Source organism: Lissotriton vulgaris, chromosome 10, assembly GCF_964263255.1.
Source record: "Lissotriton vulgaris chromosome 10, aLisVul1.2, whole genome shotgun sequence".
Classification (NCBI taxonomy): Eukaryota; Metazoa; Chordata; class Amphibia; order Caudata; family Salamandridae; genus Lissotriton; species Lissotriton vulgaris.
The window spans coordinates 559,200,752-559,219,548 of NC_141698.1; the positions used below are offsets into that span (position 1 = coordinate 559,200,752).

The following is an 18,797-nucleotide window of genomic DNA, read 5'->3' on the forward strand; positions in this document are numbered from 1 at the left end:
TACAATATATCTGGCAGATTAAAAGTTGTAATAACTGTTTAAAAGCAAGTATTCTAGTATGGCAGGTTATGGTAGTAATAAATGGTGAATGCACAGGTACTGAATGTGGATAACCTACATCTTTCCAGGGATAAATCTGCCAGATTAAACAGGATTTATCCCTTTGGATATGCACACATATAGGTGCTTAAATGCGGTAATCGGTGAACTACCACAGATCCTAGTTTATGTCTCATTTGAACGGACAAGACAATAGGGATTAATTGATGATCTCTTGGCATTACTGCAGCACACTATTACCAATACCATGCATGTTAGGAATACCGGGTACTAAATGCAGTAAATCCATAGGGGAAGGCCACACCCCCTAAATATCGTCTGACCCACTTGGCTGCAGTTCTAGGGGTGAATCTGTGGAATCAACCCCCACTGAAACTCAGAACCACCCTGAACCAATTGAGATTTCTGGAAGATTTAAAAACCTCGTTCCTCTCATCTTCCTGGTAATTTGGGTGTTTCCCTAAGAAAGTTTCTGTTTTCAGTTTTTTGCCCCTAGATGCCCTTTTATTGGTCATTAGTTGTGCTTTACAAGTCCATTTTACATTACATTATTCATAATGAGGGACGTCATCAACGTTATTTTATACACCTCCCTGAGCCGTCCTTTTACTGAAAAACAAAAAATTGAGTTATAGAAGTGATATCACTCAAACCTTGGTTGCTCAATTACATCACTATAAATGTCCTTTGACCTCAGAATAGGGACCACTTTATGGTTTGCTCATGCAGCTCTCATTGAAAAGTTCAGAATGGAGCACCATAACAAGCAGTTATTGTTAATAGGAACATCCATCTAAATAAATGTATTCTTGTTCTTTGCCACATACTCTGCCCAACTTACAGCTGGTCCAGCCTGCTTATATGTGTCAGAAGAACCAAGATTCGCTGAAAATGTCAATGCCGTTGTATACTAATCACATATATAACGTAATGCAAGTGAAAGCCAAAGTATTTGCCAAAGTTCCAAAATGTGTGACTGTACATCAAGTTTGCAATTCTGTTGCTCCCCTTTTTCCTCACTCCTTGCGACACCTGCTTACAATTATGCATTGCCTACTAGAGCATAGTTTCACTAAGGTATGAACTTATTGGGACAGAGTGTGTGCAATGATTTTAATAAGCAATAGCGCCAAATTAACACGCATGTGAGGACCTAAGAGCTATAAAATCCCTGAAACAGCATTAGTCTCTCAGGATATATATATAATCAGATGCTTGCTACCACCTTTCTATCTGAAAATGCCTTCTGAGATGATTATTTTTGAATGTGTTACTTCTTTTAAACCCACATGTCTGCCGTTCTCTTCAGATGAAGCTTTATAGAACTATGAATGACACCGATGTCGACGTATCTCTGGCAATAAACTGTGCCCCCAATACCAGCCTCATGGCCATCGCACACACAAAGGATCAAGAACAAAGGTTAGTCAATTCATTTAGGATCCATATGAGAAGCATTGGCTGGAATGGGTGGACTCTACTCACCATAATTTGTCAAGAAAAGAAAAGTAATAAGTAAAGAGGACCCAAGTTGTTCACACAAGCCCACTCCTGTCGCTTCCAGATATTGGAGTTGCTAAATATCAAGGCTGCCTAATCTGGATTCTACTACCAGCCTCTTCCTTCCACTACACTACAAATCCTGTCTCTTTATCTCACTCTTGTGGGTCTCATCCCTGTTTTCTCTCTTTGCCACTGTTGCCCTATCTTTCTCTTCCTCCTTCTTTCTCATTTTTCTCTCTGTTGCTTTGGGTCTAGTCCTAATGATGAGAAGTAAGTCCCAATCCCTAAACTGAGTGTCATGTCCACCACCTGCAATCATCTGCACCAATTAAACACGGACTCTACTACCATAATGACCAACATTTATCAATTTAAACATTAAAGCACTCAAGACATGTCAAGAGGCTTTAAACTCAAGTGCACCAGCTAACATGTTCAATCCAGATTTTTTACATTTCTACCAGTACAGTACAATTTTGGGTCAACATTTACTGTGAGCAGCTGTGTAAAAATGATAATTGGGCAATCCGACATATAAAAAATAATATTATTGTTTAAGTTAGTTTGTGCAAATATTGTTGCTGGACTAGCTGGCAAATGTTGGTGCAAAACCCCTACTCAGGTGCAAATTTATAGTCTGGCCAATCTGATTCCCAAATTTTGATGAAAGAAGTGGAAAACTAAATGGTAATGTTCTCATTGAGAGGAAACTATCTTTGCTATGAAAGCCCCTTATTTTTCAAAGCTTTTTTCAGTTAATAGTTTTGCCTGACTACTGGAAATTCTGAGAAATGTGAAAGACTTAAATAAGCAGTTAAACTTGCAAGCATTTTAAATTGTGCTTTAATACTGCAATTACTGTCAAAATCAAGTAAATTCAATTAGATTTTCTAAATATTTTGTAATGCACTTTTACCAGAAATATAGAAACTCATGGTGATTTGATGTTAATTCTGATATAGATGTTAAAATTCAATCACATGGCTAATAACAGTTAAACTTGAGTGTCTCTAGTATACTGATGCATTTATGTTACAATGGTCTTCGCTTAAAAAGTTATCTTATAAGAATCCCCCTTACTGCTCTCCATGCATTAATACTGTAACTAGCGAAACAGAGTGTTTCAGCTTGTTTTGTGTGTGTTTCACCTTGTTCTGTATGCCTTTATCATGTCTGAAGAAGCTGTACTCCTCTAATTCACTCTTGTTAGAGATAAACACGTTTCTGAAGTTACTTCTATTATTTTCCAGGTTGGCTATAATATTTATTATTTTTGTAATTATTGCTCTACAATCAGTTGTTGGCCTTTTCAACTAGGGTTGGACAAAAACTTTGAGTCAAAGGCTGTGTTCAGGATTTGAATGATCTCGTGCTCTGCCAAGTGACATAGTTGTGGTCAATCGTTTTAACTAAAGCCTCAAGTATATGGTTCCCATTTTATTGTATTGCCCAATCTGATAAACCAGTATGCTCTCAGGAAATCATACAAGATGGGTGTTCCATGTATATATATATATATATATATATATATATATATATATATATATATATATATATATATATATATATATATATATTACCTACTGGCGATAGCCAGTAGGTATATATAGTTAGGATTTTTTCTCTATGGAACTTTTGAAAATTCTATGCCTAATAACTTTGGCGTTTGTGGACTGAATTGGCTGAAATTTTCAGGAAAATGGCACATTTTGTTTCTGAGCAGCTCCTGGAAATTTGGGGGGGGTTCGTCAAGGGGGGGCCGAGAAAAAAGGGGGGTCCCAAAACGCGTTTTTCCCATGTTAATTTCCATAGGGCGGTTGGCCTCACTTTTAGCCCGAACGGCTGAATGGATTTCCACGAAACTTGGCAAAATTGTAGGGACTGTTAGCCCGATGTGCCTTTGCTAGGTCTCAATATATGTGCTTCAGTGAATTTTGAGAAATTAACGTTTAAAACAAGATATATATCTGTAACAGCGCTCCGGTTCGCGAACTTTTCGCGTATCGGAACTTTGCGAAGCGAAGCTGATTGGCTCTCCGGTGTCTGTCAACATTCTAAACAGTCCGGAGCGGCCGCCATCTTGTCTCTCGGTAGGATCGAGAGACAAGAGGAGGCCAAAACAAAGGGGGAAATGAAGGAAAGGGGGCAAGGTAGACCCCTTCTGACCCCCTAGGATTGATGAGGGGGATATTATAGAGCCACGCCGGGCCCAAAAAAAAAAAAATCCGATTTTTTCGCCGTAGAGACGCGTCTTGGTACGCGAACCGGGCAGCTAACCGGGCAGCTAACCGGGAAGCTAACCGGCAGTGTAACGGGAGTCTGAGGAGTAGCTGATTGGCTGTCAACATTGTAAACAGTCCGGAGCGGCCGCCATCTTGTCTCTCGGTAGGATCGAGAGACAAGAGGAGGCCAAAACAAAGGGGGAAATGAAGGAAAGAGGGCAAGGTAGACCCCTTCTGACCCCCTAGGATTGATGAGGGGGATATTATAGAGCCACGCCGGGCCCAAAAAAAAAAAAAAAAAAATTCCGATTTTTTTGCCGTAGAGACGCGTCTTGGTACGCGAACCGGGCAGCTAACCGGGAAGCTAACCGGCAGTGTAACGGGAGTCTGAGGAGTAGCTGATTGGCTGTCAACATTGTAAACAGTCCGGAGCGGCCGCCATCTTATCTCTCGGTAGGATCGAGAGACAAGAGGAGGCCAAAACAAAGGGGGAAATGAAGGAAAGAGGGCAAGGTAGACCCCTTCTGACCCCCTAGGATTGATGAGGGGGATATTATAAAGCCACGCGGGGCCAAAAAAAAAAAAAAATCCGATTTTTTCGCCGTAGAGACGCGTCTTGGTACGCGAACCGGGCAGCTAACCGGGAAGCTAACCGGCAGTGTAACGGGAGTCTGAGGAGAAGCTGATTGGCTGTTATCATTGTAAACAGTCTGGAGCGGCCGCCATCTTGTCTCTCTGTGGGATCGAGAGACAAGAGGTGGAAAAAAAAAAGGTTTAAATGAATGAAAGGGGTAAGGCAGACCCCTCCTGAACCCCTAGGATTGATGAGGGGGCTATTAAAGTTCCCTGGGGGGTGAAAAAAAAAATTGCGATTTTTCGCGGTAAAGGTGCTTCCTGGTACGTTAACCGGGCAGCTAACCGGCAGCGTAACGGGAGTCCGACATATTGTGTTTTTTGAACGTTTGTGATATGTGCACGTGTGGATTTTGTCTAATTAAGGTTAAAAAAATATATATATATCTTTAAGCGTGTTCTGGCGTTCTGGCTTACGTTTTGGGTTTGGTTTGCGCTGCAGAGACGATACGTCACGGTTATGCGATGCATCATGAGGCGTCTCACGGGCTACGTGATACGTCACTTAATAAAGAATATATTTTACAGCTATAGATATTAGCTTTTAAAAAACCAATGAAATTCACAGAAAAAACCATAGGTTATAGACGATATATAGTTAGGAATTTGCATTTACAAAACCTTGAAAATTCACTGAAAAAACCATAGGTTATAGACCATATATAGTTATGGATTAGCATTTAAAAAACCTTATTTTTTTTGCACAAAACCATTGAAATTCCATATATAGTTAGTTGCACTAACTATATATCGCGGACCCGCAATCCACTGCTAATGATGTCACATATTACATCATTCATGACATGGTCAGTGACATCACTGATGACATCACTGATGGCATCTCAAATGACATCACTGATGATATCACTGATGACATCTCAAATGACATCACTGATGACATCACTGACATCTCATTTGACATTACTGATTACATCACTGATGATATTATTTATGTGATAATACATCTTCAGACTCTAATATAACCTTAGATACACTCAGTGTAAACAGGCACTCACAGACTGTCACACATCCATGGAGTTACTCACACACCTAGTCAGTCATGCAAAGAATCAATCACACCTCCATTTCCTCAACTATACAGTTATACACACCTTACTTATTCAAACATATACTAACACATATTTACTCTCTTATACAATCCTTGATACAAGTTCACAATGATTCATACAGCCACTCTCACATTCACTGGCTCTTATGTTCAGTTATTTATATATGTCAACTCTCACATGGAGTGTGTTTTACATATGTACTTACTTTGACATGTAGAACTGAGATATCCATTCACTCACCAATATACTCATGCACACAGTCAACTGTCCATACAGCTGTTCCTACATGCACTTTTGAACCCATACACCTAGGGAATCAACTGCTCACACATCTATGCACAGAGTTATACACCTCCCAGCCACCCACACACATACTCAGTCTCCCATACAAATACTTGGGCAACCATTCAATAACCCATATAGTTACTGATATAGCTACTGATTTAAACATGCAGCAGTTTACAGAAGAACATAAATAATGATTGCCAAATTAAGACACTTTAATCACTAACCCATGCACTCAGTGAGACACATTTAATCATTCTCTCATACAGTCAGTCATGCACCTACTAAATCCTTCATCCAGACACTTATACATCCACTCATTCTTCAATATGTAAGACATATTTTAACTTTACAGAAACATACAGTCATTGGGTGTTGTCATCAGTGATGTCATCAGTGATGTCATTTGAGATGTCATCAGTGATGTCATCAGTGATGCCACTGACCATGTCATGAATGATGTAATATGTGACATCATTAGCAGTGGATTGCGGGTCCGCGATATATAGTTAGTGCAACTAACTATATATGGAATTTCAATGGTTTTGTGCAAATAAAATAAGGTTTTGTAAATGCTAATCCCTAACTATATATGGTCTATATCCTATGGTTTTTTCAGTGAATTTTCAAGGTTTTGTAAATGCAAATTCCTAACTATATATGGTCTATAACCTATGGTTTTTTCTGTGAATATATATATATATATATATACATATACATATATATATATATATATATATATATATATATATATATATATATATATATATATATATATATATATATATATATATAAAACACCCTCAATCGTTTTCTATGTAACACATTTATTTTTCAATTAGGTTAATTTGGCCCAATAAAAATGTGTCTGCTGTCCCTTATTTTGCCCTTATTCTGCTCTATCCTATGTGCCACCAACAGTGTATTGCCTTTTTGCCTAGATTCCATTTATATTAGAGCCAGAAAAAATAGCCAACACACTGCTTTTATAAGTTATTATTTTCTTTTTAAAACATAATAACATTGCTGTCATGTCCTTTTTCCTTCCTTTGATATGCCCAACCCCAAAATATCACCTATCTTTATCTTGTTATTCAGTTACTGTTGATCCAACGACATTTTCCTTTCGTCAAGGCGGCGGTCATATATTTCCATTAAGATTGCCCAATTTGGGGTTTAGATACTGCAAGTTTTTCAGATTGTGACATGATATGAATTTGTAAAACCAGACAAATTTCTCCAAACCTCAAGGAAAGTCAGTAGCTGTCAGTGGAACAATGCCTTTGGTTCAACACATTTTGTGTGACTTGCAGAGCTTTGCATCACAATGGCCCTATATTTACGAGTGTGCTTTGCAAGACTTGTTGTGCCAGACAGACAGTCATCTGGGTTGCAGAAAGCATAAAAACCTTACTTTGTCCCACATCAGTCATGCAACTTACTGACAAAGGAGAAGCACATTTCCAAACAAAGATGGCCTTTGAAAGATTCTGCTACAAGAGAAACAATTTTCTATGAGTTGGGCAAATTCCTTGGAATATAGAAAGCCATAGGCAAAAGTAATACAGAAATGATTGCACTATTCCATTGTCTGTCAATCTATAATTCACTGTACATGAAATATGTAGATCGATAAGACGGAATGCAAAAATAGCTCTCTGTGTTGAAGCTGGAGGGATTCACTACCCATTTTGCTTGCATGCGAAATCCCAACGCATTGTCATAGGCTAAGACTTCATCTTCAAGACCGACATTACCAAGAAGACTCAAATGAGCTGCTTTGAAGTGCCACAAACGTGAATGTGTAAAACATGCCTTCAGAAAAACAATTCAAAATATGGCCATCTTCCACCTGGGGTACAGCAGTGAAGATACAGTAAGCTCCTGCCACATTCATCAAAGGTCCAAAGAAAAATAACCACTACGCACAAACCCAAAAAGCATTTCTCTGTCAACTCATACTTGCCTACATTATCTTCAAAATATCTGTTACCTATAAGGAACTATAGGCTACCACTCCAAAAGGAAAGGCTCATCATTTTTGGATGGCAGTGCACATATGGATCTACTTGTTATGTTTAAGAAGCTTTATTCAAAATAAACACATTTACAAAGAGTAATCCATAAACGTAGTGACGTAAACATAAAATATCAAAAGGAAAAATGCAATCATTAAATAGAGTAGAAAGCTATTTACATTTTGACATTATCATAAGGGAGGAGGGGGAAAAAGGAACCAGAATGTAAATATACAGCTGAAGATTGAGAAATAATAAAATGACCTTAAAAAAGAGGGAAAAGCAGAGAAAGTAGCAGGTTTAAAATGTTCAGAACGGTAACGAGATACATGCATCATTGCAACCTTATTTAAATAGTTAGTCCATATAAAGCTCTATTTACAACGGTTTGTAGGAGGAGGCAAAAACAATATCTAATCTGTGATAGTGACATACATTGCTCCACCAAGACTTAACTGAAAGTTTAGCTGAACATTTCCAATTTAGTGTAATTTGCTGAAAGGCTAAAGCCAACATAAGGTCAAATAACCCTTTTTCATATGATGAATAAAAAGAATAACATTACATAAAGGGGTATGGACATTAAAAAAACAATGTATATAAGGGACCATATATTTACCCAAACGGTAATTACATTTGAGCAGAAAAACAAGAGATGCATCAAATTAGCTAAAGGAAAATCACATGACCCACAGGGCTTGTTATTAGTGTGCAAAAATTTAGCTATGGCTAGAGGAGTAAAATACATTCTATTATATAGAAAAAACATAGATTGAGTGGTGGATGCGGACCTAGAAATTCTTTAAAGATCCAGCCCAGATCCTGTTCCAGAAGTCCTTGCTCCAAACACAGCCAAATCCGCCTCCCAGGTCAATTCCAATTTGGTTTTGGTACGGACAGAACCTCGGGTGAAAAAGTGTTTATAAATCAGCGATGCTTTTGGAAGTAACATCTTTAATTTGAGAAGCAAATCTTCTGTCAGAGTATAATCATCTGAAGAAAAGAAATACAAAACGTCTAGCATTATTTCCAAAAGGATTGAAAATGTGTACCAAAACGAGTGTGGACACTTAAAAGTAGCTTGAAATTGATGAAAAGTACAAGGAGTCATGCCATCAAACATATCTGGGACCCAAACTTTCCTCGACTTCCAAAACAGAGGTCTATTTTTAATGGTAATGAGATGACTGTACCAAAGAGGAGAATGTATGAAAGAATCCCTAGAGATGATCTTTGACTGTCAATGAGGATTTAACAATGAACATGCCTAAATAACAGATAGAAAAGCCATGTGGGGAGCGCTTCAACAACGCTCTACTCCCAGACGCACAGCATGTTTGTGGATATCAAATCCAACCAATTTGTCATCCTTTTACACCTTAGTTATGTTCGTCCTTTTTTCACCATTATGTTGCCATTCTTTTTTTTTTTTTTTTTCTAAAATTATCCACATGTTAGACAAATTGTATTTAGGAAACTTCACGTATTCACTTGTGCCCATCCAGGCCTCCTTGGAAAATACGATCCCATACAAACAATAGTTCAAAGCAGCGAATCTTTATTTCAACACAATGCATTTCGGGCTTTTTATAGCCCTTCGTCGGGGGTAACTGCTTGAAACATCCCCTAATTTTTCTTGATCAGCATTAACTTCTAGTTCTTCTTTGTCCAATGGATTAAATAGGGACTACAACGGTGTGCATGCCACCACTTCCATTAAATAACAGATAGGGCATAATATTTGCCTTTGCAGTGAAGGCAAGTATGTCTTTTACAGAAAAAGGTGCAAGTAAAGATCGTTCTACAAAAACCGAGAAAGATGTGAAAGGAGAAAGGGCTGTAAGAAACCATTTAGATGCCTGTCTGAGACAGAAGGTCTTATGATAGAGTCGAAAGTCAGGAAATGTTACTCCTACGTTAGACTTTGGTTTCCTAAGATGTGACAAAGACATTCTCGCTTTCTTATTTTGCCATCAAAATTTAGAAAGAAGGGAGACAGGTTTTTTAAACTAATTGACAGGATATGAATGAGTATCATTGAAAGAATACAGCAAAATAGGAGTGATCATCATTTTAATGGAATCAAGACGTCTCCACCCTGAAAGAAAAAGAGGTTTCCAGGAGGAGAGGAGTTTAGAAATACGGTCAAGCCCCTTCTTCCTAATAATTTTAAACAAATCCAATATGGAATTATTAAATCAAATTCCTAAATATTTAATTTTAGAACAATTCCAATGGCATTCAGTCAAATCAAAATGCTGCGTAAGACAACATTTGGTGATGGGAAGAGTTTCAGTTTTATCAGAATTGATTTTTTAACCAGAAACCAAAGAAAAATCTAGGGTCTCTTGCAATAAAGGGGGATAGAAGTTTCAGGGTTTGATATAAAAAGTAAAATATCATCTGCATATGCGGATAACTTCAAATGTTGATCACCATAGAGAAATCCAGGGATAGAGGTAATATGGCGGACACAGGACAAAAAGGGTTCAAGAGAAAGAATAAATAAAAGAGGAGCTAGTAGATCACCTTGACCACACTGTCATGGAAATATTTGAGCGATAAGACCTTTATTTAAGACAGAAGCTGTAGAGGCTGGGTAAATTTAAGATATAAGGGAAATAAATCTAGGACCAAAACCATTCCAATGAAGGACTTTAAATAAAAAAGACCAATCCACTCTATCAAATGCTTTCTCTGCATCAATGGAAACAGTAGATAAAGAATAAGAAAGAGTGGAAGTCTTGTCCAAAACATTAAATAGTAACCAAGAGTTATCAGAGGTTAAATTGTCTCCAACAAATCCACCTTGCTCTGGACCGATTAAAACAGGTAAGAGAAGTTCAAGACGTAAAGCAAGCATTTCGGCAAAGGCTTTGTGAGCAACATTTACATGGGAAATAGGGTGATAATTTTTACATTGCTTAGGATCACGGTCTTCTTTATGAAGTATGCATATTGTAGCTTCTAAAAAAGTGCCAGCCACCTTTCTGGTAACATAAAAATAGTGGGAAAGTTGCAAGAGTTTTGGAAGTAATAGGCTTGAAAAGTGTAAATAGAATTGTATTGTAAACCCATCTGGACGGGGGGTTTTCTCTTTTTTGAGAAGAGTTAAAGATTTATGCATAGATTCATCAACCGAAATTGCAAAATTGCGATCGCAATAGCTGTGAAACAGCAATTGCGATCACAGTTTCAGCTTTCGCAATTCATGAAGCAAAAATCCACCAATTTGCGAATTCGCAAACATAAAATCGCAGAATCAATGTGGACCCCCCCTTAGCGAATCTCTAATAGCGATTTTCCACTAATTCTGCGAATTAATTTGCGAAATCGCAAATAAATCGCTAATACAAATCATCAAACATAGTAAATAGCGGAGAAAAAACAAAATCGCTAAATGCGAGTCGCAATTTAAGGAGAAGTCAAACCAGGTGGTAACCATGAAGTTCAATAGAGTAAAACAAAATTCAAACAGGAACAATGGGCGGAGCAAAACAAACACACTTAAGGAGACACAGTAGTATTGTATTGTATTGTATTGTATATTGTATTTATATAGCGCTTATCACCCAGGGGAACCTCGTAAACCCGTCCTGGCTTTTCCCTGTGAGATAGCCCCTACAGGGCATCCCCAAGGTGAAAGCCAGGCATCCCGCAGCGGGGGCCATTGTGGAGATTAAGCAAGCTTAATGCCTAGAGTTGCAGAGTGTGAACCCATGATTAGGTCAGGCACCAAAGCGAGAATTATCGAGTCTGTGGACATTTGAGCTCAAGACCCTGCCGCGTCGGGAATTGAACCCTGGTCCCTGATCTGACCTCTGCTTCAGGGTCTGCCTGCTCTAACCAGTGAGCCACACTCCTCCATGAGTAGCATGAGTACATTCACAATGCCAGGTCTATACATCGTGGCAAGGCGGCTGAGGCTCCAGCACGCAGCCCGGAACCAATGCAGGATTCAGGAGCGCATCTTCCGGCTGCGGATAACACTCCTGGGCCAGACTGAAGAGGAGATATACTCCAAATATAGGCTAAATGGGGCAATGATTCACAAGCTCATCAGAGACCTTAACCCCCTGATGCAGCACCCAACAAGGAGGACCAATGCCGTGCCCACCCATGTCCAGGTCCTGCGCTGCCTGCACCACCTGGCCTCCGGAAGCTTCCAGGTGATAGTTGCATATGCAGGGGGGATCTCCAAGACCACACTGTCACGCTGCCTACAGTGTTTCCTGGACGCCATGCTGACCCGGATACACCACTACATAACCTGCCCAACCACCCAACAGAACTTAAATCAAACAAAGCTTGCCATCTACAGCATTGCGCAATTTCCCCATGTAATTGGATGCATTGACTGTACCCACATCCACATCTGCCCGCCCACTGAGACAGAGTACATGTACCTTAACCGCAAGTCCTACCACTCACTGAACATCCAGATGGTCTGCAATGCAAAGACAATCATCACTGACATAGTGGCCCAATACCCGGGGAGCATGCATGATTCCTTCATCTTCCGGCACAGTGGCATACACACCCGCTTGGCCAGGGGTGACTATGGCGAAGGACACCTCTTAGGTAAGTACACATGCCCACATACAGTACGTCGAGACCATGTAGCTGCGCATAACAGGCACTGACCCTCTGCTCCTTTCATTCAGGTGACAGCACCTATGGCCTCCGTGAGTACCTCCTCACCCCATACCTCAACCCTGCCACACCACAGGAACGGCGTTACAATGCTGCACACATTTGCACTAGAAATTGCATTGAACGGATATTTGGGCTGTTAAAGAGCCGATTCCGCATCCTACATAAGACTGGTGGGGCGCTCAAATACCAGCCTGAGGTCTGCTGCCGCATCGTGGCCGGGTGTGCCATACTCCAAAATATTGCTACCAAGCAGAGGATACCTGTAGAGGTCTCTGACAGTGAGTCGGAGGGGGGCAACCGCCCACCTGCATCATGCACGCGGGCAGAATCCTGCAGAAGGACACAGGTGCCGCAACCAAATCACAATGAACTATTTCTAGTGCACCCATACCCTTCACACAACACTGCACTCAAGCATGCCAAATGAAATGATGACATGAGTCGGATTTACGTCTGAAATACATTCTTATTGTTTTTTTCACAATAATATTTCTTTAAATTCTTTTTTCACAATACATGACAACTGTATTTTCTCATACAGCCCCATGATAGCGAAGCAGGCGTGCTTGTCATATCAGCATGGCACTGCTGCTAGAGTACATAGAATCACTGGCGCCTCCGGCCGGACGCACCCAGTCGCCGTTCCACATCCTCCTCGCCAGTATTGGCCCGGGATGCTGCACTGGGCCTAGTGCTGCAGTGGCGTTCGGTTACCACCGGCATGGACAGGCTACTGAAACTTGATTTCTCCTGACTGGCATCATCCCCCCCCCTTGCATGGCCATGGCCACACGCCTGCTGATTCTGGACAGCTGTTGTGACCTGTTCCAACGCCCTGGCGATGTCCTGGCAGCATTGCACCATCTGAATTTGCATCACCAGGGACCGGCGCGAAAGTTGGTAGGTCGCATTACCAATCAGGTGGTTTGATCTTGTGTATGCTGACAGTCGGGTCAGCAGCTGGCGGTGGCGGCGGCGGGTGATGTCTTGCTGGGACACCATGATTTGGCTGTTCTCCCTGACAGCAGCCGTCAGCACCTGCACGCTCTCCGTGAGCTGGCTCACGTTGCGCGCTGTCTTTTAAAGCTGCAGCTGTATGGCTGCCATGTGCCGTGCCTGCTTTTGCTGGACAGCTTGCATCCGGCGTTCTATGCCCAGCCCAGGATCTTGGACTTGTTCTCCCCTGCCAGCGCGTGCTGGCACGTTGCGCTGCTGCCTCATCAGTCCGCTGGACTGCGAACACACAGAGGCTGTGCGCCGTGCCTGCCTCCTGGGTGGTGGTGTGGCCTGTACCACTGCCATGGGTGTCACATGGGGTGGTTGCTGTCCTCCTGTGGCTGCAGGGGTGGCCCTGTCCACATGGGGAGGTCGTGGTACTGGTGCTGGTGGTTGTGATGGTCCAGGTCGTGGGGCAGGAAGGCCCTCTCCCTCGGTGTCTTCAGGGTTCTCCTCAATCTGGAGTGCCTCGCTGTCTGTGCTGGGTTGTTCTGCAGCACCTGTGATGTAAATGGGTGCATGATTAATTATATGTATCTTGCACATGGGATGTTGCAACGTGCATGCAGGCTTGCATTCCCTGACTGGCTTTAGGGATATGTTTCACTTGACAGGTCTGGCTGTGTGTGGCTATCCGGGAACTATTGTCACACTACAGGTCCCACAATGTAATATGGCATTTGAGATGTGCATAGCCTGCATTACTGGGTTATCAAATGGCTAGCTCTGGAGGCATGGGCATTGTTAGGGGATGGGGTCACAGTTGCATGGCACTTACCTTGGGATTGTTGGGTGGGTTGGGAGGGGTCCAGCCGGGTGACCCCCACGCAGGCTGCAGGGTTGACTGTGTCCTCCACCAGGTCTTCTAGTGGAGTGTTGGGCGCAACTGTGGGGTCTCCTCCTCCCGTGGCATGTTGCTCCCCCTGCCTCTCTGCAATGCGCTCTTTGGCACGACCTCTGAGGTCGTACCACCTCTTCTTCAGCTCATCAATGGAGCGCTGGGTCACTCCAACAGAGTTCACCTTGGACTGGATGCGCTGCCAAATGCACCTCTTGTTGGCTTCAGGCACCTTCCGGGATTCCTTGCCAAACAGTCTGTCATGGTCCTTGCTTACACCCTCGATGAGGAACTCCAACTCCTGCTCAGAAAATTTGATTTTGCGTTTTCTGCCAGGTGCACTGCTTCCTGCTGCTTCCTGGGACATTCTGGTTTGGTGAGTGTGTCCTGTTATGGTGCTGCAGGATGTGTCTGGTGGAGCTGTGTGCTGTGCTTCTTCCACTCTCAGGCTCTGTGTTCAGAATGAGTGAGGGAACTGCCTACTTCCTGGTTGTGATGTCATCATTGTGCTCGAAATGCGACTTCTCGTTTTTGCAATCTCGCAATTAGCGGGATCGCAATTTGCGATTTCGGTAATTGCGAAATCGCAATTTCAGCATGGGAAACGGGCGATTATGAGAATTTTGTACGATTTAGCGAAAATCGCAATCGGCAATTGCGGCCGACTGCGATTCGCTTTTTTTAATCGCTTTTCTTGATGCATCCCATTCTGCGAATTCTAAATTGCGATTCAGTATTTTTCGCAATTTAGAATTTGCAGAATCTGGGCTTGATGCATCTAGGGGTTAGACAGTTCTGGAATCGATAAATCAGACTCCAGATTGCAAAGTCAAGTTTCCCACGTGATGAAGGGGAAATGTTACTGAGATAGGTATCAATCAGAGAGACTGATGCAGGGGATTTCGGAGTATATAGAGTTTTATAGAATTTAATAAGTTCATCCAAGAAGTCTTGATATTTAAAAAGACGTTTTTCTTCCAATGACTAGATAGAATCTATTAACACACGCTCTCTGCAAGATTTGAGATAATCAGCCAAAAGTTTGTTTACTTTATTCCATCCACCGTAGTACTGAGCACTACTGCGCAGAAGAATAAATGAGGCATTGTCAGTAGTTAATTTGTTAAAATATAGCTTTGCACGAACAACCTCTTGTGAAGTAGAGTCAGATGAGGAGGTATAAAATTGGTGTTCTAGACTTTTAATGTTAGTCAATAAACGTTTATATTGATTAAGTAACTGCTTCTTTTTCCTGGAAACAAAATGTATAATAAATCCACGGGCAGTGGCCTTGAACGCATCCCATATCAATGTAGGTGAGGCATTCGTATCTGCATTAAAGAGAAAAAAAATCCTCTGCAAAGGAGATGAAAGAGGAAGAAAAAAACAGATCTTGCATGAGAAACGTATTATACCTTTACAGATGAGACCTGGGCTGTGCTCAGAGCACATCAAAATAAGCAGCAACTGGGGCAAATTACGATAGGTTCAATTGAAGAGGAGATGAGATTTTGAGATAAAGATTTGGAAAGAAAAATTTAATCTAACTGAGTCTGGGAACCATTAAGAGGGGAGAAGAAAGTATATTCTGTTGCATCTGGGTTAAATAATCTCCAGGCATCAACAAGATGTGTCTGCGAAATTGTGTTATGCAATTGTTTATGAGCTTTATGAAGGAGAAAGCGAACTTGGAACTGATGATCAATAAATGGGGAGATAATCTGTTGCAGTCACATCCCAGAATAAAAAAATCATCTTTATATTGAATACATTTTTTGGTAATATTAGGCCAAAAGGAATAATCTAGTTGAGTAGGTCCATACATATTAAATACAGTCAAAGATATATTATTGAGAAGTAACTTAACTAATAAAAATCTACCTGACAAATCTATATCCTGAGAAACAACAGAACAAGTTAACTTTTAGTGACATAAAATAATTGCACCATTATTCTTAGTAGAAGTAGGAGATACTAAGACTAAACCAACCCAATTCCATTTAAGCTTCAAAGCCTCTGTCTCCTTCAAATGGGTTTCTTGCAAAATAACTAAATCAGGATTATAGGAGGATAAACGAGATACAATTCTCCGCCTCTTTATAGGGTTAATAAAACCTTTCACATTCCAAGATAGGATTTTGAATGTAGAAAAATAGAACCAGATATGAAGCAACACAATCAAAAGTAATTAGGAAAGGAGAATAAAAGATAGAGAAGGGGGGAAAGAACAGTGAGAAGAAAGGAGGTAGAGAAAAATAGGAAAGAGAGAAAAGGAATAAGTGAGGCACAAAGAGAGGACAGTACATGTCATCAACTGACAAGATATGTATCTTCAAAAGGGAACCAGTACAAAACTGATGACTGTAATACGTACCTTTAGGGGAGAACAAGGAGTGGCGACACACAACTGAAGCCGACACATCCAACATGGGAGCCTGCACCACAGCGGGATGCCATATAGAATGAGCAGAAGTCGGATAAACAGAACTGGGAAATCTGCAAGGGTATAAAGTGAGAGGAGTAAAATCAACATATTTTATGGCAATTACCAAAATACAATCTGTAAAAGAAAAACAGCAGAGTAATCCAAGTATATCGAACATGGCTATAAGAAAAGAGAAGAAAAATCAAGTTATAGAAGAAAGACCAGCAGTTTCCATAGGAGATGTAGAGTGTGAGTGGATACATTTTTAAGATTCACAAGATACTCAAAAGTAGAGGAGCTATTTTGAAAAGTAACCTTGAACAGGCAGGAATAAAATAACCCATACCGCACACCCAAGCAGGTCGAAGTTCCAGGAATTCCTTCCATCATTTGGCTGTTGCTGTAGGCACATCTTGGGATAAAAACGGTTTAGTACCAGAGCAAACCAGCTGCTTTTTGAGCTTAGCTGCATTAAAAACCGGTAGAATGTCAGTACATTTAAAAAATAGAAGGATCCCACCATGTGGCTTCGATGGAGCAGATGAAGAAGACAAGCAGGGCCCAACCTATGAGCATGTTGAATATTCAGTTTTGTGGAGATAGAAAGGTCTAGCAGCTTTGCTAGAAAGGAAGTGAAAAAGCTAATTGGATTGTCACCTTCCAAATCCTCCGGAAGACCATAAAAGCGAAGATTATTGCATCTGTTCCTATTTTCAAGATCTTCAGCAGATTTCTTCAACAGAAGAACCTCCCTCTCCAAGGAGACAATTTTGGTAAAGACATCCTGTAGATCACTAACATACTGTTCCACTGAGGATAAACCTTCCATGGACGACCACTTAGGGTCCAAAACTTGCAGGTGAGTATTGGTTTCCTCATGAATGGACGTAAAGCACAAATCTTCTCTTAAACTGTGCCTACAGACACAGGAGAATCAAGACTTCCGCAGAGAAGGAGGTTCTTGCTTAAGACGTTTGTTGGCAGAAGATGGAGTCTGTATTTTGCTTGAAGGAGATGGTGAAGCTGTCTGCCGCGAAGAGCCAGATTGGGCCATTATACTGATATTTTGCATTAAAGATCTAATAGAGGGAGCATCATATACAGGAGCCTGAACGATGTATCTCTTGTTAGTGGGAAATAATTTCTTACTTCTGCCCATATGTCACAAAAGAGGAAAGTCAACAGGAGCAAGAAGACTCCACAAGCAGATAAATTAAAACTCCATAAAATCCCCCAATAGATTTCCTCCCAATATGAAAGCCGTAAGGCAGTGCACAATTATTAATGTGTACAATATAAGGAGGAATCCAGTAAAAGCACAGCAGGAGAGATTTTGAAGAAAATGAAGAGAAAAGTATGTAACTCAGAGAAAGAGCTGTGTGAGAATCTTCACTGGAGAAAATCTGTGAGTCTGCTGAACATAACTGGTCCAAAAGCTAAGAAAAAATTACTGGTAACCCAGGAAAAAGTAAGCCCTGCAGGTATTACAAAAGAATCCCTTCATTATTGGTAGCCCTGAGGAGAAATACCACTGCGGCAAAAATCCAAAATGGCTGCAGCAGAACATCTGCTGGAATTACTCCATGTTTCTCAGGGCAGAGAGCGGTAGTGAAAATGCTGGTCGGAAGGACCTGCTCGAGGACACTTCCGATGCAGGAAAATCACCATCTCAGAGCAAACAAGAGGCGGGAGCCACAAGCATCATGGCGGCATTACCAAATGAGGCGCGGAGCCCCAGAATCAGACAACCATCTTGAATGGAGCTGCGCTCGCTCTCACTGCACATATGGATCTATGACATTACCACATTGAAAACTGACAAGTGCCAAGAAGGAAAGACCGGGAATCATTCCTTCTCAAGTTATGTGTCATGTCTGTAGCAAAGCATGCTGAAATAGATTCTATCCCGTTCCTTCTCTTTTACATTTCAGTAAAGGCGAACTTCACCCTTTATTTAGACTGGACCATTTGTAACTTCCAAGTTTTGTACCCAGTAATTAATTGCTCACCCATGCCACATGTTCAGTGGTTTGTTGTTTCCTGCGGGGTTTAAACTAAGTAATTTCCAAAAGATACATTCAATCAAAAAAT

General features: G+C 41.1%; 1 protein-coding gene across 1 annotated transcript in view; it reads left to right on the forward strand.

Moving 5' to 3' along the window:
• APOLTP (apolipoprotein lipid transfer particle homolog) overlaps positions 1–18,797 on the forward strand; it is a 1,141,779-nt gene that overhangs the window by 769,526 nt on the left and 353,456 nt on the right. Inside the window, exon 49 of the mRNA XM_086941409.1 lies at positions 1,370–1,482. Coding sequence (XP_086797535.1) covers positions 1,370–1,482 — 113 coding nt within the window. The remainder of the gene's footprint in view (positions 1–1,369; positions 1,483–18,797) is intronic.